The sequence below is a fragment of the Drosophila sechellia genome, chromosome X, assembly GCF_004382195.2.
Source record: "Drosophila sechellia strain sech25 chromosome X, ASM438219v1, whole genome shotgun sequence".
NCBI classification, from domain to species: domain Eukaryota; kingdom Metazoa; phylum Arthropoda; class Insecta; order Diptera; family Drosophilidae; genus Drosophila; species Drosophila sechellia.
Genome location: NC_045954.1, coordinates 18,647,473 through 18,672,310, shown reverse-complemented (window position 1 = coordinate 18,672,310; position 24,838 = coordinate 18,647,473). Strand labels below are relative to the sequence as shown.

Here is a 24,838-nt window from a genome sequence, read left to right as displayed (position 1 = left end):
CGCCGCCTACGCCTCGAGTTCCGACTGTGTGGAGCAGCAGTCACCGGAGCGGAGCACCGGAGTATTCAGGAATCGGACGACGGACGTCCAGGGGTTGACGCCTTCTGTAGTTTGCGGTGCGCCGCAACGCCGATCAAACGCGATAAACGCTGGGTGGGTTACGTGGCTGCGGCTGACAGTGTCAACGGTTGCAAGTCAAAATTAATTAGAATTTTTCAACTGCGAAATACCCCTCTTCCCCTTGCCCACGACGATCCGGGGGATGCACTATATGTACTCCAATCTACGCCAAAGAACTGTGAGCAAAGGCGGTAAATTGAAATCAGTACAAAACGCTGGAGTTGAAAAAATAAAAGAGCGATCATTAATCATCGGGCCGAAAAGGGTTGACAAGCTGCGCATTGCTGTTGCCGCAGGGTTGTTGTTGCTATTGCTTTCAGTTCTGGCTACTTCCGCTCCTTGACCGGAGTCACATCCGCCAAAACAACAACAAAGTGCTCGGGGGAAATTGGCCTGGGTGGCCCTAGTGCATTTAATGTCTCCCGATGGCTGGGGGTGAACCCAAACGTTTCAGGGACCAGCACATCAGGTAACATCATCCTCGAACTGCCCTGATTCCACATACTGCTGTTAATTGACAATAATAATAATAAAAAAAATAATGGTACTTTGCAAACTGTTAGGTTCCTTAAAGAAAAACTATAGCGGTTCAAAGTTTACTTATTAATTATATAAAAATTTGACTAGGAGTTTCAATCAGAAGATTTCCAAAAGGAACAACAAGGATTCATCTTCACTAACACCTTAGATATATCTTTAATGCAAATATTCACGAAATTCCATAATTGTAAACTGAACTTAAATATAAGTATACTTTTAAATTGATGACACTTTTCAAATATTAAATAAACATTTAACGCCTAAACGTGGAAACCTTCGTTGGTGGATTAATAACAATATTAATTACTCTGATAAACATACATACACTTTCTATAACGTTAATGGAATATTTAAGACATAATAGCAAACTAAAAACGTAATTATAAAGAACTTGTTTTAACTTCAGGAGACTTGAAAACTAACATTCTCATATATCTAAAACTTAAACTAATAGATGCAAGCAGTACTAACGAACCCTTTCAGTTGCTAGGCGAAGAGCCATCGGCAGATGAGGATGACTGCTCCTGGCTGGTTTCCAGCTGCTCCTCCTCCGACATCTCGTCCTCGGGCTCATCCTCTTCCTGGATCAGCAGCAGTTCCATGGCCTGCACACTGCTGCCGTTCACCAACTCGGCCAGCGCCTGTGCGATCCTCTGATCCCGCATCATCTGGACGATGGCTTCATCCGTGGCAAGTGGATTCCCCATGAGGGAGCTGCTCAGTTGCCTTAATCGCATGCGATTGCCACGCCTCTTGCGCGACTCGCCGTCATCCATTCCCTCCACCAAGATCTGCACCGCCCGCTGCACGTTGTTGTTGCTCTGGGCCAGCGCCAGGCGAGCCTCGCCCTCCGGATAACCCATGTCCATGATCACCTTTACCATGAGCTCCGTTTCGTTGGCATCGGCCGCCACGGCCACCGAAGCGGCTGCTTGGGGAGATCCTGCTCCTGCTCCAGCCGTTGCTGGCGGAGATTTCGGATGCAATTGCCCAACTTGCGACATTTCGGCAGCTCGACTTTGGCGTCACTATCGATATCTAGTCGAAATCAGCTGACCCCTCTTCCACCCTTCTCATTTGGTTTCGAACCCAGAAAGCTAATCTAAATGTTGTGTGGCTGCATTTCAGGTAAATCCTTAAGTACGGTCCTACTTTTTAGTACAGTGCGCAACAAAACACAAGCCGATTGCTGATAAAATTGAAGCTTACTGAACTGGCAATTATTTGTAGTGCCATTGAATAATCAGCATTTTTAATCAGCAAATTAAGTATATTGTGAATACTATACATTTTTATTTACTTCGCAAAATTAAGTACATCTAGTTCCAAACAAGAATTTTGATATAATTTGCGAATAAGCGCAAGTTGTGTTTTATTGTCTTAAAAAAATAAAATGATCAAATATGTGTTATTTTCACGCCCTGCTACAAGCTTTCAATCAAAATCACTCGAACATCGGTGTTTCAATACACAGACGTTGCTAGCTTAGCCAATTGGATCTATCGATATCGAAAGCACGATAACTCATAGAAGTGCTACCCTGATACTGTCCTTTTTGACAACGCCAAGAATTGCCAAAATTACTCCCAGAAATTTTAAGCAGATTTTGAAGGAAGGAATAATATAATATGGAAGGAGGCACTTCCAATCTGGTGGTAACTCAACAGTCGGTGGAAACACAAACCATGTCCAACTGCCTGCTTCAGCCCATCCGGGCGGTTTCCAAATGCGTCAACTCAAAGGAGAGGCTAAACAATTTGGCACTGAATCCGCGGAAGAGCCCCCTGTTTCCTCCCCTTGGCGGTCTCCTTCTGTCCGTTGTGGGAACCTTCTACAAAATCATGGACCAAATCGGGGAAATTCCTATAGGACGCATTTTAACCGGCACCGTGCTGCTCAAGAGCCTATCGGTCTTTTACGTGGCCATCAATGGACGGGGCTCCAAGCTGTTGAAATGTCTAGCCGAGGGGCAGGTGCATCTGCAGGAACTGGAGCAGCTGCCCAACTATGGCGAAATCTTTGCATTCTACGACGAAGCCAAGAATCGCATCTCTCGCGTCGCCATCAACGCCCCCGATTACCCCATGGGCTACTGTGCCTATATGATCGACGATGCCAAATATACCAACTTGTCCGGCATGGAGCGCATCTTCGCGCTGCCCGATAATCTTAAGAAGCTGCCGGCGCTAACGATCAAATGTCGCCTGGTCAATGATGTATTCATTACCCAGAATGTTAGACTGCGCGTCCTCGGCAGTAATGGCCTCGAACTGTTGGTGGACGACATCCGGAATACTCCACGCAACCAACCACAGCCCCTTGTGGTTAGAGGCGATGGGCACGGAAACATGGATGCGAACGTTCGGGATGTGGCCAAATTTGTTGCACGGTATAAACGCAAAGGTCGCGAACGGGACAGCATTGTAGGCGTCCATGTCACCAGGATCGTTAGCTATGCCGAGTTCTACGCCCGATTCGCTGATGATCCAGCAGTGCCTACGTGGAGCAAGGGTGTTATGAAAAGGGGCACAGGTGATTTCCGCGTCTGGGACATGGTTCTGGCCCCATATCAGGGCCGATATTATCGCGCCAAAATCGTTGACATATTTCGCGGCCGTTACCGTATCTACTTTGTGGACTTCGGCGTCACCGAGTATACAAGCAAGAACAATCTGACATTCTGTTATGAGTTTGAGAAAATTCAGCACGATCTGGCCTTTAGATTTGAAATATTGGGAACACGTAGGCCTTACGTAAATATACCACCTTACATAAATATCCTACACGGCATGGAGCATCTGGAGAACACTGTACTACGAAAGTATATCAAAGTCCGCATCCACAACATAATGTCAAGTGGTGTATATGTGATTCATTTGATGAAAGGTATTCACGAGTCCCATATGATCCGCTTGTTTGACGATTATTCTTCGAATTGGTGTAATTGAAACCAACAGGACCGAATTTATTTCATAGATATGAGGCATGATTTGTTCATGTCTTTTATCTCTTACACTCCATTTGAATTGCATTAAAGACGAACATTTCTGCGAAACCTCCTATAATGTATTTCATAGTTAAAAAGGTATGGGCTTGGATCCCCAGCTGATGTTGACCATGTCGATGGAACTGGGCCGAGTGTGTAGTGTGTGTGTGAGTATCCCTGCTGCGGTACAAATTCCGAGCAAAGGCAATAAGCTAAAAACACAATTACAAGAGCATAAACAGAAGATTTCGGACCTGGGTCCCACATCTGCCGCCTCCTGCCAACTTGGACTTCTATTTATGCGTTGCACAATTTTAAATAATCACCCCGTTGGGAAATTCGGAGCGAAATACCCTTTCGTGCCGCCCCCTTTTCCGGGACTTCTGGTACTTGTGTGTATTATTTACCCTGATTTATTGCCATTTTCTTTCGGTCGCTGTTGCGCCTTTTTGGTCACTCTCCTTGTTTAAAGAAGGGCATCCAAGGGGGGGCGGTCCCGAACAAGTGGCCCGTAAAAAACATTGCCAAACCCTCATCTATCACAATTTTCTTGGACGCTCTTAGCTCGTACATTTTTGGGTTTAAAAACGCATTATTTGGCTCTTTTGGTAATTGAAGTTTTTAGTTTTCATTAGCCGATCTCCGGACAGGGGCCACAAAAATAGGGAAACAATGGGAAAACCGGGGTGGTGGCGACATGGGACGACACTTTCCAGGATCGAGATAAATTGCACCTTTAAATTAACCCATTAACGAGTGGGACACACAGCGATATGAATGAGGAGGGTTTTTCAACATGAAACCGTGAGTATTATAACGCATTTTATTTTCTTACAGATATATCAGAATATATTTTAGAACTTAGGGGTTAAAAAAGAAATCACACTTTTAAGTTCCTCAAGCATTTCCAAATCAATCGCAGGCACATTGCACTGTAAGTCGATACATTTGTGCGCCAGTGCCTTCATCCGTTTTTAAACCGGAAATAAAAAGTTCCATCCGCAGTGAAAGGCGCTTGAAATATGTGTGAAACGTGTGTGCCAAGTACTCAGTACCCAGCACCCAGTACTTGGAACTCCGAGCTCCGAGCTCAGTTCAGTGCCCAAGGAATCCGATACTTATCGGGTGTCGACGTCGCCATCGAATTGGGATTGTTCGGTTCGATCCTACAACAAATGGCGAATCACTTAACACACCGTTAACACCCACATTAGTTGTACTCCGGCGCACGTGAGGATGGGGGCAGCCTGGCAACCGCCTGGCTGCGTTCCACTTACAGCCGGAGTTTCAATTACTTTTCGACGAGCCACCACCGAAATGATTATATGCCAAGGAAGTCGGCGTCTCATAATCGAATTAAATGCATTGCCAGTTACCAGTTGCCAGTTGCCAGTTGGTCGGGGTTGGCATAACCCGGCTGGAGTCGAAAAAGTCATTAAAAACGCAGGCCAAACGATTGCACGCAAATTTGCTGGTCCCGGTCGCTGTCTTTGTTCCTGGTTCGAGTCCCCCGCCGCCCAAGCAGCAGTTGCTAGTGGTTCAGCACAGCCGCGGGCAGCAGACTAGCAGCTGATCAATTCAGTAGCTTAATTGGCTTGTCATAAAATCGTTGGGAAGGTAACTGACTTTAAGTGCAGTCATCATTCATTTAAAAATATGCATTCCATGTCATATGACTAGATCTCAAGGAACTCGACTTAGGGAGGTCTATCTTGATTTGAAATTGTTAACATGTAAAAGTACATCGTTTTATCTGAAGTGCTAGACAATTTGAAAAATTTTTGTTGAGTTTGTTAAGTTTCTAATATTATATTAAGAAGATTGAGTATTGAAGTATAAAGTTTCAGGTGTATTTGCGGTATAGTACTTATTTCGGTGCTAGTTGTTTGCCCGCCATCGTACCCATCACCCGTTTGCTGGCACACATGAGCTGGCCGAACTATGAATGGAATTGGCAATGGAATCGCACGTGGCGATTCTCTGGTCACCCGCGATAAGCAACTGCCGTCGCGTGGCTCCGCTGCCCGGATTCTGCCCCCGACCCACCCGGATCGCTCCGGAGCAGAGATACTATCGATGAATGGACGGATGAATGAGGTGAGTGAGTGCGCGTCGTGTATTTATGACTCTGAATCCGATTCCGATGCCGAGCCAGATTCATTTCCATCGGGCGATAATCGTTATTAATATTATTAGTGTTTGTTCGCAGGACACTTTGGAATGCGAGGGGCATATACATATATGTCTGTATGACAAGCGAGACACCCTGTAGTGCCAATCCTTTGGATAATGATTGGACCTGGGAACGGCCAAAATAAAAGGTGACCAATGAATTCCTTAGCAAGTATATCCACTAACGCCCGTTTCATGTTTTATGAGCTGGATCTGGAAAACTGAAGCGGACAGATGGATTGTATCCATCTACATGGCAACTGAGAAAGGAACTCCCCAAGGATCTCAGGATATTAAAGATATAAGCCTTAGCTCGAATCTGAGCTGAATTTATCGTTCCATTCTGGCATTGATCCATTAATACATTAATATTTGACCTCAAACTGACCGAGGGAAATATATGTACATATGTACTGTGCTTTTCACACTCCCACACACATTGGAAATTACCCACCAAGCATAAATATTCATACGAGTTGACTTCGTGATCGACTGGACTGGAAAATGGCAGTCGAGCTTAGCAAATCACAAATTTATGACCCAATCCATCAATGACAATGCGACGGGCGACTTTAAAAGGGACCTTCCCTCGCACCACCGAACCCAATTATACCACACCACACCAAGCCACCGCACCACTCTCTAATCGCTTCCCACGATCGTCGCGGTGCAGCTAGCATTTCCATATGTAAAGTTGCGCCTTCATTAATCCGTAAATTAGAAGCATTGAATGATATCAGTCGCCCTCTGAAGTGCACCCTCTTGCCAGTTCCACTCGGAAACCCAGTGCCCAATGCCCAATGCCAATCCCAATCCCAATCCCAGTCCCCTAAAACAAATCACTGCACACGGGGTTCGGGCCGAGCTACCAAGGGCAGACCTCGAAATCCTAGCCCAACACAGTCCACTGCAATCCCACCACCGTGCTGCACAGTGGGACAATATGTATTTGCTATTGATATAGCTAAAGATAGACGTAGATAAAGCCGAGTGTATCAGTTGTGCGGGTATTATTCGAAAAATAAAAATTCATTTAATTTCAACAGGGTTTTAGTGCACTTAATTTTGTTTATTAAATAAAATATTTCAGATGTATAGATTTATTACAGTAATAAATATAATAAACATTACACATTATATATACAAAAATATGTACACAAATATATAATTATAACTAATAAGAACTGAAATAAACACAAAAATTGAATATGTAAAACCATACGTATATGTTAGTACACGTATAATCCTAAAAATAATAGATAAATACAATTATAAATTGAACAAAATATGAAATGTTTGTTGAATTTGTTTAAATATTTTTACGTTTTTTATAAATAAAATTAAATGGCAAATTTTGGTTTCCATGTGTGAGGGGGGCAAGGTCATCGGGCGATAATGGAGCCATTCCAGCACACTGTGCGACCCCTGGCAACCTTCAACTTCATCGCAGTGACATGTCAACGGCAGCAGCAGAGACACCGACAGCAGCAAAAACAACAACAATGGCAGTGAGAGCAACAACAAATTTTTGGACAATCGTTGAAATGAAATGAAATTTCATATTAAAACAGTATTAGCTGGCGGAGATCTCTGTGGCGGCGCCTGTCAGAATCAGTGCGCCGCTACGTTGCGTTGGGTCATTTGAATGAGGAGCGGCCATTCCACCCCACTTCCCGCTTCCGCCCTCCTCAGAAATGAAACCCCCCCTATGAAACAGCCACCCCTGGCACCTTGCCATCAAATTGGACGCACTGAAGCATGAGAAATGCGGGGACAGCCTCAATCAGGACTCAGTTCGAGTGTAAAAACGAGGCGATGAGCAGCCGCGAACCGCTTGACATTTCTCTGCTCTGCATAATTAAATTAAGAGATGCCAAATGCGGTACACAGTGCGAAAATGTGGATGCTAATGGTAGGAGCAAATACTTTTATGGTATTCTTGCACTCTGAAATGTTATGATGCCATGATTATTTGTTTAAATTTGAACATACTAAAGTTATTATTTAAGCAAATAACGTAAGAACTTGTTATTTACATAAATAACAATTTTTTTAACTTGCTAATATTTTACTTAAGCACCCACATGGTGGTTTTCTTCAGTTCTTCTGTGTTTTAAAATCATTTTCCAAGGCCTGCTTTGCGCTCAGTGCAAAATATGCTTAGAAATTCCTGCCAAACAGTTTCACTTTCAGGCCTTAAGCATAACATTTAACATTTTATCAAACAAAAAAAAAAAAAAAAATAAATTTCTTCGAATCACAAGATGACCAAGTACTTTAACACGCACATCCTACAATCGCTGGTGACCGAGCTGTCCGCCGAGTATCGGGATCGTTATCTGAACCGAAGCTCGGCGGGCCGCTACGTTCTGTATGCCTCCTCCGATCCTTGCAAGGAGCTTCATCCCCGGACCGTGAAGAAGAGTTTGCTGAATCTGTTTGGAAGGAATGAGTCGCCAAACGAATGCGTCGTGAGAATCCGTGAGGAGAATTTCCCCAAGATAACGGAGCCGCTGGGCTTGGAGAGTGCTGTCGATAAAATGGGGAAATCGGAGGAAGAAGGCCTCGGGATGGGCACAAATTCCAAATCCTCAACGAGTATCATCAATCTGGATCAACGCGCCAGGGGCGGCCTCAACGCCTCCTATGATCCCAATATGCTATTTGAGAATGAATACCAGTCCAACTGGACGGGGGAGAGTAACTCCAATTTCTTTAGCAATCCCTCCATCCTCTGGATAGAAAAGCAAATCCAGAGTTACACAGATGCTCACCATGCACAGATGCAGGAGAAGCAGGTGGATCTTGATGAGCCAAGCTCCGCGATGAACCAGATGCCGTTCCAGGAGGCGAGTTCCGAGCTGAGCTCAGAGGAGAACGATATTCCGGAACAGGTGATCCATCTGTTCGATTCCTGGGATAATTGGTGGAATCAGATCCGCCGGCATGACGAACCTAACCCCTTCGTTGTTGACTGCTGGGAATTATTATGGAATCTCTTGAGCTACTGCATACGTATCGTTCGTCTATTCTTTTTGAACAGGGGGGAGGAGCCAGGTCGCTGGTTAATTCGATTCTATATGGACCGGGCACACTATGCTTCCTTTATTCTGGGACCAGCCACTGATGAGTGCATAGCGGTCCTAGCAGACCACATCGTTACCATAATCAAGTGGGCAATGAATAAGGAGGTGCAACCTTCTGATATTGCAGACGAGCCACAGTAGATGCTATATTCGCGAAATGGAGACAGCGGTGGCTGTGCGGCAGTGGAGTTTCCCCCCAAACCTCCGAGCCGAGGACGGAAACGGAGCAGCAGCTGGGGAATGCGTCAAACTTTTACTGCCCCTACACCAGCCGCTCTTTAAACCTTTTGAGTACCTCCAGGATATCGCGCTGCTCTTGACCCATGTACCCGATAACCCCGAGAAGGAGCCATCAGTGTTAATTTGATGTGCGTTAAATCCTTGGCCAAAATTTTAAGTAAAGGAATATAAGACTGCTTTTGTGTTTTTTTAATCGACGACTGACTAACCTTGAATCCCACTGGTTCCATGGCGGGCGTGACGAGGGCGGCGGGATTAAGCTCGATGTTGATGTTGTTGGGCTCCATGATGAGCCCCAGGCTCTGCAGATTGCACACCTCCGGCAGCTGTAGGGTGGGCGTGGGCACCTTGAGCACCGCCACGGTGCAGTCGATGCTCGACGCCGTCACCGTCGCAGTGGCGGGCAGCGTCTCCGGCATGCTGGCCACCGCTTCAGACGGCACCGCCCTCTGCTCCTCGGCGCTGCTCCTCCGCCTCCCGATCCCTATGCTGACACCGATCTTGACTGGGCTGCTGCTCCACGTCGCGAATCTGCAAGATAGTTGACATTCATTAGATTTTAGGATTTGTAGACTGCATTCCACTTTTAAAATGGGATCAAAACTTATAACGCAAATGCCTAAAAGTATAAAAAATGGCGTGTGTTGGGTATTTGAATATGGAGCATACTTTCAGGCAACGAAACGATCCACACATAACAAACTTTTACGATAAAGTCTTGCAGATATTAAACAATATACCGTAACCCGAGAAAAACAATTGGTTCCGGCTTAAATGCGAGTCGCTTCTTCGTTTATTTGTTTCTTTTTAGTGTTCATTTTGGTATAAGTTGTCCGCACTTATTCCTATGGTTACACTGTAGATCTTAGCATAGTAGCACGCGGCGCCTCCGGCCAGGACACCAAGAATACAAAACGTACAAATAGGAAAAAAAAATTATATACTTCGATGCTGGATGGTTCATAAATTAGGAGCGGGAGCGTTTAAGTGTCGCTGATATCAATGTCGTGAAAAGAGCCTAGGCGGAGGACTGCTGCCGTCGCCGGATCTCGGCGACCAGATCCTTAAGCTTTACGTTGGTCTCCTCGCGCGTGGTCACCTCACGCAGCTTGACCAATCCCTGCGCTAGCTCTGCGTCGCCGAGGACCACCACCAGAGGAATCTGGTGCTCCTCGCAGTGCTGCAGCTGTACTAGCAGCTTAGGGTTCAGCTTGTAAGAGTGTTCCGCCTGAGAGGATTTTACGATTATTATGCAGTCTCCTGGATTCAACTCAAACATACCTTTACGCCCGCGTCCCACAGCAGGTTCAGAACCTTCAGACGCTGCTCGTGGAGACCCTTGTGAGCGGAGGCCACGTAAACCTCCACGTCGCTGGTGCGCAACTTCAGACCGCTCGCAGCCGCCCGCGCCTCCAGGACCGAGAAGATGCGCTCCACGCCAATGGACACGCCCACGCAGGGCACAGCCTTGCCGCGCGGATCGAACATGCCCACCAGGTTGTCGTAGCGACCGCCTCCAGCCACGGATCCCACGGTGGCCGGCTCGTTCGCCTGCTCTCCGTTCTGTTGTGATGTCTTTGCCGGAGATGCCACGGTGGCGGACTCTCCCTTGAGCACACCTTCGTAGATAACACCGGTGTAGTAGTCCAGGCCACGGGCCAGACTCAAATCGAAGCTAACGCGTTTATCCAGACCGAATATGGAACAGTACTTGAGGAGCTGCTTCATGCCTTCCAGACCCTTCACTGCATTTGGCACAGCCTTGAGCTTCTCGTCGGCCAGCAGCTGCTCCACCAGCTCGGCACCGCCGCTCAGTCGCACGTACTCGCCAATTCGATCCGCTGCGGCCTCGTCCAAGCCCTTCTCGTCCACCATCTCCTTGCGCACATCCGCCCAGGGCGACTAGAATAACAGATACATTACATACATTATTGACCACAATTGCAGTTAGTAGCGATGGTGCTCACCTTGTCCAACTTATCCACCGCAGAGCAGATAGTGCGGAAGCTATCCGCCGGCACTCCGCACGCCTGGAACATGCCGTCCAAAAGCTGGCGGTGATTTAGCTTTATCACATAGTCTCCAATGTCAAGCGTGTCCAGTATCTCCGACACAATCTTCACGCACTCGGCATCGGGCAGCATGGGATCGTAGGTGCCGGCAATGTCGAAGTCGCACTGGTAGAACTCCCGATAGCGACCCTTGGTCATCGCCGGATTGTCGCGTCGGTAGACCTTGGCGATGTGGTAGCGCTTGATGCTCGAGATCTTGTTCATCGCCAGGTAACGAGCCAGCGGCACGGTCAAGTCATACCTCATCGATAGGATCTCACCGCCCTGGTCCTTCAAGTCGTAGATCAGCTTTGAGTCCTCGCCGTACTTGCCCGTCAGCACTTCCTGTGGGGAATGGATAAAAGGAAAGTGAGTCGAAGATCCAGACACATTACAAGATATGTGTACCATAATATTTTTAGATGTGCTTTCTGCTTAAATACCTAAATAACGTTAACACCAAAATTAATGATGGTGAACCATTAGAATTATGTTACTTTAGTCATTATAGCATTTGTTTCCAATTCAATAAGAGAGATTTAGAAACAAAGCTAGCATATTCAAGACTCCTGCGGCTTTATCACTTATTTTGAGTGCAGCTCAGTGCTATCATAATGCTATATATAAATCATTGAAGACCCCATCAATATAAATAATTTAATTTTAATAACAAAATGAAGCAAGGTCGTTTGTGTTCATTCTGAGATTATAATATAGAACAACCGAATAACCTGCCAGAAACTAATTGGGAATTGTAGACACCATTATCCTGCATTTTTACTCTGAACAGTTGTTGAGAACAACTATAATATAATATAATATCTCTCTTTTAAATTGGGTGTTTCATGATATGTTGAGTTTAAATTAATAATAGACCCAACATAAAGCATAATTAGTTAGACATTTTAAATATAAGCTAGTCAATTCATAAGTATGGAGCTCTTCTATGCGATAGATCATTAAAATGTATAATGAAAAAGAATTAAAGCTTTTAGAACTAATATGGCTTCAGGATACCCTTCTAGTTGTTCACCTAAACAAAAACTCCTTACATAATCCTCCAATAACTCTCTTTTTCTTGAAGAACATCATCCCACTCCAATGAACTCACCTTCAGCTCAAAGACGGGCGTATCGATGGCTTCGCCGCCGTGGCGCTTGAACACCTGGACGATCTTGTCCAGAACGCCCTGGCGCAGGGTCATCTGCTGAGGACCATAGTCCCGGGTGCCTTTGGGCGTCTTCAGCGTGAACTTCAGATTGGTGGGCGCGGCATCTCCGCCGAGAGTGGCCTTTAGGGCCAGTAGGCGGGCGACCTCCTCATCGATCTGCAATGGAGAGGCGGGGAAACACTTTAGAGGGGGGACATGGACATGGTGGGGATTGCTTAGATGCTAACCTGATGCAGTTGCTCATGTTGTTGTTGTTCTTGTGCTTGTTGTTGTTTTTGTGGCTGTTGTTGTTGTTGTCGTTGGGCTGGAGCGCCGGACGAGCTGACGCGTCCGCCGCCAGAGGGCGCCGTCTGGAACGTTGCACACTGAAACGCAGCACTACAGCGCCACTGGCGGCCAATTGAACGCAACATGTGTTTTTTCTTTTTTTTTTTAGTTACTAATTTTTTCGTTTTTCACTTGCAACAACTTTCTTTTGCAACTTTTCAAACCTAATTAAACAACAACAACAATAAGTTTTGCTTATTTTACAACTAGTTTAGTGTATGGTGAGAAGAAATGAAGTGTGTCGGTGTTTTTTGTGTGTGTGCAGCTGAAGCAATAAATAAAAATAATAATAATATATTATTGCGTTCCATTGACCGTCAGCACTGATTTTTTTTATTGTTTCTCCCGTTTTTGGAAACAAGTTTTTGCAATTTAAAAAACACTTTTTTATGACACTTGAAGCGGAAAAAACAGGAAAGTGACGCGATATAATGGAAGCTGGAAGCCAAACAGTTCAAGGACATTCACACCACACACTCGCACCACACACACACACACACACAAGATCAAGCTAGATTACCGTTAGTCAGCTGATCTCGGAGGACCCACACACAATAGCAACTTTAGTGATATTTAAAAATAGGTCACTTTTAGCTTATTTGTTATTATATTACATAAATTAAGCTGTTTGACAATTAGTTTGTACTATTAACTATTAGAAATGAAAGCCAAAACTTCAAAATGAAGATATATATAAGGGAAATTCATTTAAAAAAAAAAACGGAAAAACAGATCGTTCTTAAAAATAATAGTACATAAATCTATCTTTAAGATATTTACAAGGCTACAGATTTGAACAATAGGAATAAGTGCAGTTGGTGGTAAGCGTTGTTGCAAATGCCTCATAGCCCAAATCACATGTTGCAGTCGTCAAGTCTTGGATCGGTTGATTGTGGTCTAGCTGGTTTTTGATATAATCGCTATAACCACCATGTGCCTTTTGTACATGCCTCCTGTTTGACCAGTCGCTCTCTTTTCAGTCAGTCAGTCGGTCATAGAGCACTCACACTGGTGATGCAAATCCAGCTATTAGTCTCATTTGGCTAATTGAATTTAATTATTACGTGCATCAAAACATCTAATATATCCTTTTTTTGAGCACTGAACATAAAAGTTTTTACTCTTATCTGAAAGATTTTGTAAGTATCCCAATTGGACTATGTAATACCAATACAATAATTGTTCTAATTGGACAGTTTCTAGAACATCAGGAAAATGCACTTTTAGGTCTTATTGAGTTTTCTAGAAGTCTCCAACTGTTTTCAACACAGTTTCCAGGAAATCAAGCCAAATATTGTGCTGCATGCAGTCGAAGTAAGCATAAGTACACTTACATCAGCAAGAAATTAATATAAACGACTGCTTCAATTAGTCACAGCACTGCCAATTTAAGCTACTTTCCAGCCAAATAGTGGGGACGATAATTTGGCATCACTGTGCACAACACTAAACCACACGCAAACAGAAGCCGTGCATTTGCCATTGGCCAGAGCGAGACAACAATAACAACAGAGTGGCACGAATGTGGGAATGCGAATGTAAATGTGAAAGTCTGCGCGCTCCTTTAATTTGCCGTTTTTCCTTTGCTCCGCTCTTCCGATTTTGCATTCATCTAATTATTACACTGCAAAAACGAAGAGTTCGAATAACTCCAAACGCCAGCGCAGCATGTGTGTGTGTTTTTTGTTATTTCCCTTATTCTCAACTGCATGACGATCTGATGAAATATGTATGCGAGTGGGATTTCGAATTTGATGACGAAAGCAGGGCCGGGAATTACAGTAACAATTGCACTTATTCCATTGTACACACACAAAGGGGGATGACACTGGAAGGCGGACGCGATGCTTGTGGATGAGGGGTGGGTGGAAATGGAAGTGCTGGGCGGAGGGAGTGAGTCGGTTTCCAACTGGAAGTACGACCAAAAACTGACCTTCTCCTTCGACTCCTTCGCTGCTTTCAATTGACGGACGAGATCGCCTTGCACTTTGATTTGCTCCAGAATCTGCTCACGCGTATCACTCATATTCCGTGCTCGGTGGCCAAAAATGAAAAACGGCAAACGGTTGACAGTCCACTGCAAAAGGCGGGCGCGCGGCGTTTCAATCGTCTCGAATCGACACGGCGATTTATGCTGTCTTTTCCAGCTTTCAGCTGCTTTTTCTGCGCTGCTGGCCAAAAAAAAATTCGCACGCGGTGGTCAGTGTGGCCGTTCGTCGTCGCGTGGTGGGAAAACGTGCGCCAGTGCGGACTCAAACCATGGTTGGTAAATGGGCTGGCGGACATGTAAAGTGTATAATTTATAATTTATTAATAACAATTTACACACGAATGCTGGCTACTGTTATTAATATTTACTGTATTACAATTTATAACCCAATTATAAAGTTTTTATATTATTAGTTATTATATTATAATTTATATTTATAAAAATGTTTATGCCCTTTATGAGTAGTAAAGTTTATCTTGTTTGTTTTTGGTTTAACCAAGTTCAAATAAGTTAATTCCATTACAACACTACCTTATCTATTAAATTATTAAAAATCATTAGATATTCCATCATCATATATATCAAAAATATATCACAATATATATATATATCAATAACGAATGTTGAATTATTTTAGAAGCTTTTAATTGAAAATACAATAATAATCGTAAAAAATAATAATTTGTCATGCAAAATAGAAGTGAATAAAGCTTTACACTTCAACATTTAAAATTCCTCTGCCCAGCAGGCCAGTTGCTTAGTTTCATTGCTATATATTTAAGCGTTACCCTTAGATTCAGTATTCCTTCGACACCGACTGATTTCAAACTGAAATTAAACAAATAACATTGGAAATTAATTAGACACGCACACATACTCAAACACACACACACACACACACGAGATGAACAAGCCGAATAAGCCCATCAAGGTCAAGCGCGCCAAGCGGGGCGGATGCGCCAGGACTCAGCCGCAGGAATTCGTGGAGGCGCAGATGGAGAACGCGCGCAGGGCGGTGGAGCGCAAGCTGATCTACCTGTCCGAGTCGAACAGAGCCAGTGCATCCACTCGGGCGGCCAAGCGAAGCACGGCGGGCGCAGGTGGAGCATCAGGGAGGCTCCAGTCGAGCATGAATGGTCAGCGTCGCAGGCGCAGCAAGAGGAATCTGGTACATGGTCAAGTCCAGGAAGAGCCCGACGAGGAGGAGAGTTCGCCGCTGGATAAGACGTACAACTACGAAAACAGAAGACGCAGCAGTTGCAATCGTAAGTTACAAATACATACAAGTATAACATCGATTTGGGAACCACCTATCTATATGATCTTGGGAATTATTCAAACTAGAGACACCAAATTGGGTATACAGTAAATTAATGGTTAATAGAACTCATTTTCATCTTGAAAAAGCAGTTACAATTGTAAGTTACACATATTTCATCGACTTAAGACCCTTCTTCCTATATGATCTTGGTGCTTATTTAAGATAGGGACACCAAATTTGGTATACACTAAGTTTTTTTTAATTATATTTTATACTCATAAGAATCACGAAACATAAGTTTCAATTGCAATTCATTTTAAAACAACGGCTACCACTGTAAGTTATCGTATATCATCGATTTGGGCACCTGTTTTCTATATGATCTTTTGCCTTATAAAAGCTACTAACAACGGATTTGGTAAATGGTACTTAACTGATATATAGATTATTAAAAGTGTTATTAATTGAAAATCTCATATAGAGCAGGACTTAACCAATTAACTCCCCCATTCTCCAACAGTATTCCTATCTCCTCGTCGCAATGGCCTTACGCCCCGGAACTACGAGGCCGAGGCGGCGGAAATGGAAGCCATAATGGCCGCCCAGCAAGCCTCCAGCGGAGCGACGAAGCTCGACCAGGCTGAAGGGGATGGCGTGGAGTATCAGGGCGGAGCTTTTTACCGACTGCAGCTGAAGCCGCTGAGCAGATATGCCGCGGACCAGCAGCTGCCCAGCTACTCGTGCGGTGTGTGCGGGGCCAAGTTCCACATCCGGTCGCTGCTGGGCGCCCACCGGCACACCCACGATGATGACTTCAAGGTGCGCTTCCGGGGACGGCGACCGCGGCAGAGCTGCACCACCCTGACCACCGTCCATCTGTGCAAGTACTGCGACCGCTCCTTCGACCTGGAGCGCACGCTGCACATCCACCTGCTGAGCTACTGCAAGAAGATACCGCCGCAGCAGCGCCGCAAGCTGGCCTTCACGGAGCTGGCGCACGAGAAGAAGGCGCCGCTGCCCAACTTCCAGCGGGCGCAGCAGCCGGTTCACCAGCAGGGAAACAGCGCCACCAACCAGAAGGATCAGATGACCCAGCAGGAGAAGCTCCACAAGATTATCATGCGGGAGTCGGCGGTGCACGAGCGCTGGCGCTAGTCGTCTTCATCGCCAATCTCCACCAGAAACTGTATGCAGAACCAACGCTTGCTTCCGATCACCAGGAGAATCCATAGAAAAGAAGGAAAATTGTCAAGTGTAGCGTATGCCAGTCAACTGTCTGGCTGATTTGCTTACCACGATCATCAAAATTTGTAGAATTGAAGGCAAAATTATTAGAAAGGCTATTGAATTGAGCACAGTGATACGATTAGGGGGAGACTCACCTGTTCTGATGACCGAAGCACACACTTGCGTTGAATAGTCACACTCCACATACGACGGTCAACTAAAGCTAAATTGAGAGTCCCCAGCACGTTGGTGCAAGTGTATTGAAAATAATTAAATATGTGAACTAAACTGAATGCGTTGTTATTTCTTAGATACTTGTGGCGGATAATAGCATAATAACATACTAAAATAGATATATTTTTAAATTAATCGGAAAAATCGATGAGAAATCGCTTCCTCTGTTGTCGACTATCTAATATCTAATATGTAAGTGGCAATTTTTTGGCATATCAATAAAATATTGATATACAGATACTAATATATATTCAAATTTCAAAAGCAAGCGTGGGCGGATTACCAAGAATGTACACTCTTTATATCAATATTCTAGTTTTTGTAGTTCCCGAGATCTCCACGTAACATAAAAAGTGTGAAAACGCAAAAGCTTATTAAACGAATGATATCGATGTGTTACAGAAACCTTTCGATACCCAGCTCGTGCAATCGATACGATAGCTGTGCACCGATACATTCGCTCAAAGACGCTGACTGCACGCACGTCCGTTGCGTCACCGGCGCTACCTTGCCTTGCCTTACCGTTTACAAGTTTACCGTTCCGTTCGGTGCCGAGCTTTGGCGGTCAAGCTCAAAGTTTCTGTGCGCTATCTCTTTCGCGCTTGCGGCGGCGTTGGCGGTAGTGGGTCGTGTGCAGGGAATACAAGATAGGCGATGAGCGGCGACTCGGGCGGATCGGAGCCATCAGTCGATCGCAACAGGTGCTGGTGGTCGCAGGCGGGAGCTGCTGGAATCGAACGGAATCTTGCTGGGACTGTCTGTCGTCGGAGGCCTTTGGAGTACATAGAAGAGCACATCTATCCGCTGTTGTTCATATATATTTTTTTCCGTGCCTTTCGCGACTGTTTGTTTTTCTGTGTTTCTGTGCCGCTCTGTGTGTTTCGAGGCCAAGGCGACCAATTTATTCCGGCTCAGCTCGCCGATATTATACCAAATTCGCCATAGCAAAACGAGGACAATGAGGTAAGAATGGACAAGAAAGGTAGATGCAATCGGTGTACAGTGGTGACTCTGTAACTCGAACCAACAGGATCTTGCATGTAAAGTAGCAGAGTTCCCACACATTTTCTAGATATCTCCGATATCCAACTCTAGGAGTTAAGAGTATATACCCTGTATACCACTAATTTAATAAGCCCGTATCGATATCTAAAGTTCGGCAGACCTTGACAGTGAAATCACAATTAACTCGCCGACTCGCAAACTGTGAAAATTCGAGTGTCACCTGTGCAAATTCGATGCGAAACCAAAACAACCTGTTTTCAAATTGGACACAAATCTTTAATTTGCAATGGCCTAATAGAGAAATTATTATTTGTAGAGCTTTTTTTTTTTTTGTTTTTTTAATAACTTTTTATTCCGCCAGTCAGTCCAGTTTTAAAGTTTTACACGTTTTTGCCAGCACAAAATCGGCACCAAACCGATTATTATTATTATTTGTGCACTTGTTTAAACACAAAACGTATAAAAAAGCACAACGAATCATTTAGTCACTTCAGGTATTAGGTATTAGACATTTGGCGTTAAGCAAGTTGAGAGATCGAGATCTGTATCTCTGCTGCCCGCAATTAAGTTGCCCCATTATTTTAGCCGCATGTCGCAAGTAGCGTTGGGTGGGAAAGCCAACACCCCAGATCGTGTCAGATAAGATATATCAGCAAATCTGCCCATTTGCAGTGTAATTGCAAGTATCGTTAAGTAATTTGTACACAACTGGTGCTAGTTTTGTGACCGCCTCTGTTGTGGGCCCAATCTCAGGACACCCGAAATGCGTCATATCCAGGCAACGCGTTCGTTCCAAGACAGTTTATCAAAACTGTCGAATGTGGGCAATTAGCGGGTTTAGCGCTTGATTGCCCCGCTTTACGACGCCCCATAAGATATAGTATAGTACACGGCTCAGATATGGCTCAGATACGGTCAGTTATTATGGGCATGATGAAGTTTATGGCGCCCGCAGAGGAAACACGCGAATTCTTCGGGCCCCTTCATTCTCAGCGGGGATCATTGACAGCCGGTGCAGTTTATGGATATGCGGGGCGATTAGATTGGGATATCTCATGCCAGTGAATTTTTTTTTTTTTGGGTCCTGCGACCCCTGCGAATGCAGTGTCATTGAATTCATTGAAATGCGACTATTATGGACATATAATGATTAGCAAACGACTGTGGAAACTGGTTTCCAGCCGAGGAATCCCCCCTGTCGGTATTTTGCATAATTCGTGAGAAACCCCAGCGCAATTATCGCTGTAAATGACCAGGTATACATACGTACTCCCAGTTCCACTTCATCCGGCACTGGCCTATCGCCTGTATCGCCGTAGAACCCATCCGATCCGCACCTGCCGCCAATCGGCCAAGGATGACTTTCGTTCCTCCCGGCAACGTCACTGACTTATCTTCGAGCTCCGCGGCAGACACGATTCGATTTTGATGACGGGGCACATTCGCCGGGGAGAAAAAACAAAAAAAGAATAAAGCACTGATAAATGGAAATGTGCTGGCTGTTTTCTGATTGAAACTGAAACTGTTTGTATGTCGCAGATCGGAGATCTTGGGTAATTAAACGATGTCAGCATTCCGGAGATCACTAGATATCGGAGCAGGAGGCTTTCATCTCCGAAAAAAGATGCCATCCGTAATATATATATGTGTGTGTATGTGGCATGGGTACTTTGTCATATAACCAACAGCAGCACTTGAGTTCCGTGAAAAACAGTTTGATCACTTTTTATCAGTTGTTTAAAGATCGCTTCAGAATCGAGTGCACTCGCAAGTGTTTTGAGAATATTTCGGAATTTTTATTTCTCTATCGGTTCAAAGATTCGTAGATCTCCATAAACTTTTACGGCCAACGGTTTCTCGACTTTGAAATTCCGCAAAAGCCCTTACTGATAAAGGCGGATAAAGGGGCTATAATCCCGACCAGCTAATGGCGCCTGTCGGCGACGGACGGCTCACTTGCCGATCAATTGGAGGCAGCACAATGCTACCGATGGTACTAAAACCCATTAAAGGTGAAGTAACAAGGAGCGAGAGTGCCTGAATGAAACCGAATCTTATCGTCGAACGATAACCGCTCATATAATAATAATATGCAGATCCAGTTGGTTTACCATACCGGATGACGCGGCATAAATTCGCCGTGGATTTGCAAGCGATGGCCCTTGAGGGGATCTTAATTTGCAGACGGAGCGCGATAATCGAGCGAAATATTTGGGATCGCGAATGCGGAGGACGCATTTTTCGGCGTCGATCGAAGTACTTGCTACTTTCCCCCCGAAGAAATCTACGTTAATTATAGAAAATTGCCTGTTAATAGCGCTTGAGTTGTACGATCTCCGTTTGGCATTTTTATGGCCCGTTATCGAAGACTTGGGCACTCCACTTCCACTGCCGATAAGTCGTCACCCTCGCCCCGGACAGATGATGGAAGGTATATGTCCGGACTCATCCGGTACGTGGGCATGACTGCGCCACGGAGCTACGAATATCCCTTTGTCATGGGACACTCCACCCAGCGGGGCAATCACTCACCGGCCACAGATTGTGGGTAGCCTTTATAGTGGGCAGCTACTGAATCTGCAGATAGCTGATTTCATTCACCTGCTTTCCAGATAGATCGATCGCAATGATTCGGCTAATTTGATTTAACTGGGCCCTAGTGTCCATGCAAGGAGATTACGATCCAGGCTATCAAGTTGGCAGATAAAAGGGGTCTGGAGACCGTTCTATTCTAATCTCACACTTTGTTTACTTCGGGCCTTCGTGACCATTATAAATCTTATATAATCTCTGCTTGGATCTTTCATACTCACATAATTCAAGTATTGCCATTAGTTTAGACTCCTATTTATATTTATGACTTATTCTTAAATATATAAATATTATGAATTATTCAAGATATAATAGTGGCATATAAGCCAGTTAAGCTCTACTTTAGTTTTATCTTGTGGATATGTTAGTAGCATGTATCTCGTTTCAGTAGAAGATTTGCCTCTAGAACTTCCAACTTTAAGAATTACTAACAGTTCGCGAAGAGCTTCTTTGCCTTCACCTAGTTCGTAAATCGAGAAGTAAGGTATCACCGTGTCTAGCCGGCCTGCCCGCGAGTGACTCGGCGGACTGGCTGATTTCCGATAGCGGCGTCCAAATCAAAGCTAATCGACACCGCCGCTCCACCGCTCCACTCGACCGGGTCCTCGAGCTCTTCAGTTTTGAGGGCCAGTTTTGAGATCGCGATCGCATCTGTTGATTGACTGATTCTAATGAGATTCCCAACTTGCAGGATTGTGTGGAGCAAGAAGCTCTTGCTATGGCTACTGCTGGTTGCCCTCATGGTGACGGCGTTGACGCTGGGCCTGGTCTTCGGTCTGAAGAATCGGGATGCGCTGTACATCAGCGGAGCCGTGGTGTCCAATGGCATCGGATGTGCTGCGGTCGGCGGTGAAATGCTGACCGATGGCGGTTCCGCCGTGGATGCCGCCATTGCCACGCTGCTGTGCGAGGGCCTGCTGCTGCCGCACTCCATGGGCATTGGCGGTGGCTTCGTGGCCACCATATACACGCGGAGTAGCCGCAAGGTGGAGACGGTGATTGCCAGGGAATCGGCACCGGCGGCCGCGCACAAGGACATGTTCGTGGGCGAGACGTTGATTACGGGCGCCAAATCGGGTGCGGTGCCCGGCGAGATTCTTGGCTACTGGGAGATGCATCGTCGCTATGGCATCCTGCCCTGGAAACGCCTCTTCGAGCCGTCCATTAAGCTGGCCCGCGAGGGCCATGTTGTGTCGCGCTATCTGGCCTCCGCCATCCAGTCCAAGCTGGAGAACATTAAGGCGGATCCCGGGCTCTCGGCCGTGTTCCTCAACTCAACTGGTCAACCCCACTTGGAGGGCGACTACATGAAGCGCCCCGCGCTGGCCGACACGCTGCAGCGGATTGCCGAGAATGGAGCCAAGGAGTTCTACGATGGCGGCGAGACGGGTCGCAAGTTCGTCGAGGACATCCAGAAGATGGGCGGCATCATCACGGAGCAGGACCTGCGCGACTACACGGTGCGCTGGGAGAGCGATGGACACGTGTCGGCCCATGTGAGTGGCACGTACACGCTCTACTCCACGCCCATGCCAAGCAGCGGACCCGTTCTGGCCTTCATCCTCAACCTGATGGCCGATCTCTATACGGAAGACGAGCCGATCTACTGGCAGCGCGCGGTGGAGGCCTTCAAGCACGCCTACGGCCAGCGCACCAATCTGGGTGATCTGTATGCCGATCCCGTTAGCGCTGCGTCCATCAATGCCACCCTGGAGGAGATGCTCAAGCCGGAGTTCCTGGAGAGCGTCAGGAAGCTGATCCACGACAATAGCACTTCGCAGGACTACCTCTATTATGGCGCCAACTTCACCGTGGAGGAGGACCATGGCACCGCCCACATGAATGTCTTGGCCACCAATGGAGACGCCGTGTCCATCACCAGTACCATCAATAACTAGTAAGTGTTCATAGAATTTCATATTTAGTGTTTAGTCCATAGGAATTCAAGTTGATATTTAGGAATTGATGGAATTCTTAATGGAATTTCAATAATCTGTTTAAGGATATGTCTACTCAAAACAATTCTTTTGAAATTTATTTTAATTGCAAGCACCCGGAAAATGCTCGCACATTTTTTCCCAGTGTAGAGACACCACTTGGTCAGACCGAACTTGTGCGCAACCATGTTGGAAGCTAGATGACACTTTTCACCATACCCAACATGTGCGAAGCAACAGCAAGAGTGGTGAGAGTTCTCTCCCAAAAACAAAACAGTGCATGTGAGCGGTGCACACACATATATTAACATTCGCCTTTTCCACCATGCCTTTGAATCGAAGCTGTAGGTTCGATTGACAAACACACACATTTGAAAAACAGGAGAAACTCTTGGTTTTCACCTTGGCGGAGAAACCAATTTGTGTCGCTAGCTACGAAGTTGTTCAATCTCAACGAGCTGGCCATCGTTCAGGGTTTTTAATTGACTTGCAAATGCTGCAGATAAAGTAAGCAGGTAAAGGTGTAAGGAGGTCCAAAAAGTGTCTATACACAAAGGCTTACAATGGGCTATCACCGAAAAATCTTTTGTATTTGTGTCTAAATAGTGGTTTAGAATAGCGGTTTTCCCATATACCAATATTTAAAGGTCGGGTTCGAGCCCGCACTAAGGTCTAGGAAAGTGCGGCCCAAGAATTCGCACTATTAACTTTTTCAACTTTAAACTATATAGTACCTATACTCACATATAAACCCTTTCCAGTTTCGGCTCCAAGGTGGCTTCCACCCAGACGGGAATCATCCTGAACGACGAGATGGACGACTTCTCCACGCCGGGCGTGATTAATGGCTTCGGCGTGCCCGCCTCGCCGGCCAACTACATTTATCCCGGCAAGCGTCCCATGTCCTCGATGAGTCCGTGCATTATTGTCGACCAGGATGGCAATGTACGTCTGCTGGTCGGAGCGGCAGGTGGCACTCGCATCACCAGCAGCGTGGCAGCTGTAAGCACTTGGCGTTGATCCCCCTTAATTATAATTGAGATTCTTGTCCATCAGGTGATCATGAAGTACCTGCTACGCAAGGAGAGCCTCACCGCGGCCGTGAACAATGGCCGACTGCACCACCAGTTGGTTCCCATGCGCGTGAGCTACGAGCACGAGGTGGACAGCAGCGTTACCGACTACCTCAAGCAGGTGGGCCACGAGATGTACGAGGAGCCCGCCGGCTCCAGCTTCGCAGCAGTGACCGCCATTGGGGCGCTGGAGCAGCCGGAGCCCTTCTTCGATCGCCGTCGCATCGGCAGCTCCCTCACTCTGGCCAAGACCAACAAGATGCAGCATTAGGATGCGTGTGATTTTATTTATTTAACCTAGTCCGTAAGTCGCATGAGCCGAGGGCTGCGAGTAATGTTTACCAGTATTTCGAATAGAGAGTTTCGAAAATTCCTTTTTTATGTACATAACCACCAGGCTGTGAGTGCCCGATATATCCAAATAAACGGATTTTTTGTTATCCTTTTTCCGGAGTAAACTAGGTATCTATTATTCGAGGTGGATTAGTGTACACAAATTAACATTTCTTTGAATGTGCCAGTTTTTGTTGGGGCTGGGTACTAAGCCGTGGATGGTCAAGACTAAATTGTACCGTAGGTACGTGTGAAGTTGCTTCCTGGAATACTGCTCTCTCCAGCTTGTACCTAGTAAGCAGAAATTCAAAGAAAAGTGGGCGTGAAAAGTGGTTACAATGTACCTCGAATTTCCGCGCGAATGGAGGCCGGATTTTCCAAAAAAAAAATAAGGACACGAGTTCGTCGATGGGGAATCGTTCGTCGCTGTGCGTCGCGTTGCGTCGTCTGCAACATGTTGCACAACATGCGGCGGGGTGAAGTGAAAATGTGT

The 24,838-nt window shown here is 45.7% G+C and overlaps 6 protein-coding genes and 2 long non-coding RNA genes across 13 annotated transcripts; 5 read left to right on the top strand and 3 right to left on the bottom strand.

The window, feature by feature from the left end:
* Positions 1 to 786: 786 nt before the first annotated feature.
* On the bottom strand, positions 787 to 1,733 carry LOC6614882. Its single transcript, XM_002039264.2, has one exon. It carries the CDS (start codon positions 1,662 to 1,664, stop codon positions 1,140 to 1,142), a length of 525 nt encoding a protein of 174 aa, XP_002039300.1. The 5' UTR covers positions 1,665 to 1,733; the 3' UTR covers positions 787 to 1,139.
* Positions 1,734 to 1,879: 146 nt separating this feature from the next.
* LOC6614881 lies at positions 1,880 to 3,749 on the top strand. The gene has a single exon (XM_002039263.2). It carries the CDS (start codon positions 2,289 to 2,291, stop codon positions 3,606 to 3,608), a length of 1,320 nt encoding a protein of 439 aa, XP_002039299.1. The 5' UTR covers positions 1,880 to 2,288; the 3' UTR covers positions 3,609 to 3,749.
* A 55-nt stretch (positions 3,750 to 3,804) lies between these two features.
* LOC116802346 lies at positions 3,805 to 6,902 on the top strand. Of its 4 annotated transcripts, XR_004362703.1 has the most exons (4): positions 3,805 to 4,450; positions 5,488 to 5,743; positions 5,856 to 5,967; positions 6,026 to 6,902. It is a non-coding gene; the product is annotated as an uncharacterized LOC116802346 (long non-coding RNA). The 4 variants fall into 4 exon arrangements; XR_004362702.1 differs by having other exon boundaries at positions 5,494 to 5,743; positions 5,856 to 6,902; XR_004362700.1 differs by having other exon boundaries at positions 5,856 to 6,902.
* Positions 6,903 to 8,026: 1,124 nt separating this feature from the next.
* LOC6614880 lies at positions 8,027 to 9,320 on the top strand. Its single transcript, XM_002039262.2, has one exon. The coding sequence runs from the start codon at positions 8,083 to 8,085 to the stop codon at positions 9,043 to 9,045; it is 963 nt and encodes a 320-aa protein (XP_002039298.1). The 5' UTR covers positions 8,027 to 8,082; the 3' UTR covers positions 9,046 to 9,320.
* Positions 9,321 to 9,907: 587 nt separating this feature from the next.
* Positions 9,908 to 14,887, bottom strand: LOC6614878 (histidine--tRNA ligase, cytoplasmic). Of its 3 annotated transcripts, none has more exons than XM_032726741.1 (6): positions 14,627 to 14,887; positions 12,594 to 12,716; positions 12,307 to 12,522; positions 11,112 to 11,540; positions 10,426 to 11,046; positions 9,908 to 10,372 (listed from the first exon to the last, which is right to left on the bottom strand). In XM_032726741.1, exons 1-6 carry the CDS (start codon positions 14,717 to 14,719, stop codon positions 10,163 to 10,165), a joined length of 1,692 nt encoding a protein of 563 aa, XP_032582632.1. In that variant the 5' UTR covers positions 14,720 to 14,887; the 3' UTR covers positions 9,908 to 10,162. The 3 variants fall into 3 exon arrangements, with proteins under 3 accessions (XP_032582632.1, XP_032582630.1, XP_032582631.1); XM_032726739.1 differs by having other exon boundaries at positions 12,594 to 12,857; positions 14,627 to 14,714; XM_032726740.1 differs by lacking the exon at positions 12,594 to 12,716 and having other exon boundaries at positions 14,627 to 14,885.
* Positions 14,888 to 15,504: 617 nt separating this feature from the next.
* Positions 15,505 to 17,359, top strand: LOC6614877. Its single transcript, XM_002039259.2, has 2 exons — positions 15,505 to 15,948; positions 16,465 to 17,359. Exons 1-2 carry the CDS (start codon positions 15,588 to 15,590, stop codon positions 17,097 to 17,099), a joined length of 996 nt encoding a protein of 331 aa, XP_002039295.1. The 5' UTR covers positions 15,505 to 15,587; the 3' UTR covers positions 17,100 to 17,359.
* On the bottom strand, positions 17,134 to 17,969 carry LOC116802195. The gene is made up of 3 exons (XR_004362562.1): positions 17,689 to 17,969; positions 17,327 to 17,394; positions 17,134 to 17,224 (listed from the first exon to the last, which is right to left on the bottom strand). It is a non-coding gene; the product is annotated as an uncharacterized LOC116802195 (long non-coding RNA).
* A 122-nt stretch (positions 17,970 to 18,091) lies between these two features.
* Positions 18,092 to 24,470, top strand: LOC6614876 (glutathione hydrolase 1 proenzyme). Its single transcript, XM_002039258.2, has 4 exons — positions 18,092 to 18,368; positions 21,694 to 22,899; positions 23,701 to 23,941; positions 23,996 to 24,470. Exons 1-4 carry the CDS (start codon positions 18,364 to 18,366, stop codon positions 24,281 to 24,283), a joined length of 1,740 nt encoding a protein of 579 aa, XP_002039294.1. The 5' UTR covers positions 18,092 to 18,363; the 3' UTR covers positions 24,284 to 24,470.
* Positions 24,471 to 24,838: the final 368 nt, after the last annotated feature.

Excerpts from the sequence above, each read along its gene's own strand:
- LOC6614882 (XM_002039264.2), bottom strand. The coding sequence starts at position 1,664 with ATGTCGCAAGTTGGGCAATTGCATCCGAAATCTCCGCCAGCAACGGCT.
- LOC6614878 (XM_032726741.1), bottom strand. The coding sequence starts at position 14,719 with ATGAGTGATACGCGTGAGCAGATTCTGGAGCAAATCAAAGTGCAAGGC. Across the intron at positions 12,523-12,593 it reads AACATGAGCAACTGCATCAG|ATCGATGAGGAGGTCGCCCG; the intron begins GTTAGCATCTAA and ends TCTCCATTGCAG. Across the intron at positions 10,373-10,425 it reads TGTGGGACGCGGGCGTAAAG|GCGGAACACTCTTACAAGCT; the intron begins GTATGTTTGAGT and ends AAATCCTCTCAG.
- LOC6614881 (XM_002039263.2), top strand. The coding sequence starts at position 2,289 with ATGGAAGGAGGCACTTCCAATCTGGTGGTAACTCAACAGTCGGTGGAA.
- LOC6614880 (XM_002039262.2), top strand. The coding sequence starts at position 8,083 with ATGACCAAGTACTTTAACACGCACATCCTACAATCGCTGGTGACCGAG.
- LOC6614876 (XM_002039258.2), top strand. Across the intron at positions 22,900-23,700 it reads ACCAGTACCATCAATAACTA|TTTCGGCTCCAAGGTGGCTT; the intron begins GTAAGTGTTCAT and ends AACCCTTTCCAG. Across the intron at positions 23,942-23,995 it reads TCACCAGCAGCGTGGCAGCT|GTGATCATGAAGTACCTGCT; the intron begins GTAAGCACTTGG and ends CTTGTCCATCAG.
- LOC6614877 (XM_002039259.2), top strand. The coding sequence starts at position 15,588 with ATGAACAAGCCGAATAAGCCCATCAAGGTCAAGCGCGCCAAGCGGGGC. Across the intron at positions 15,949-16,464 it reads AAGACGCAGCAGTTGCAATC|TATTCCTATCTCCTCGTCGC; the intron begins GTAAGTTACAAA and ends ATTCTCCAACAG.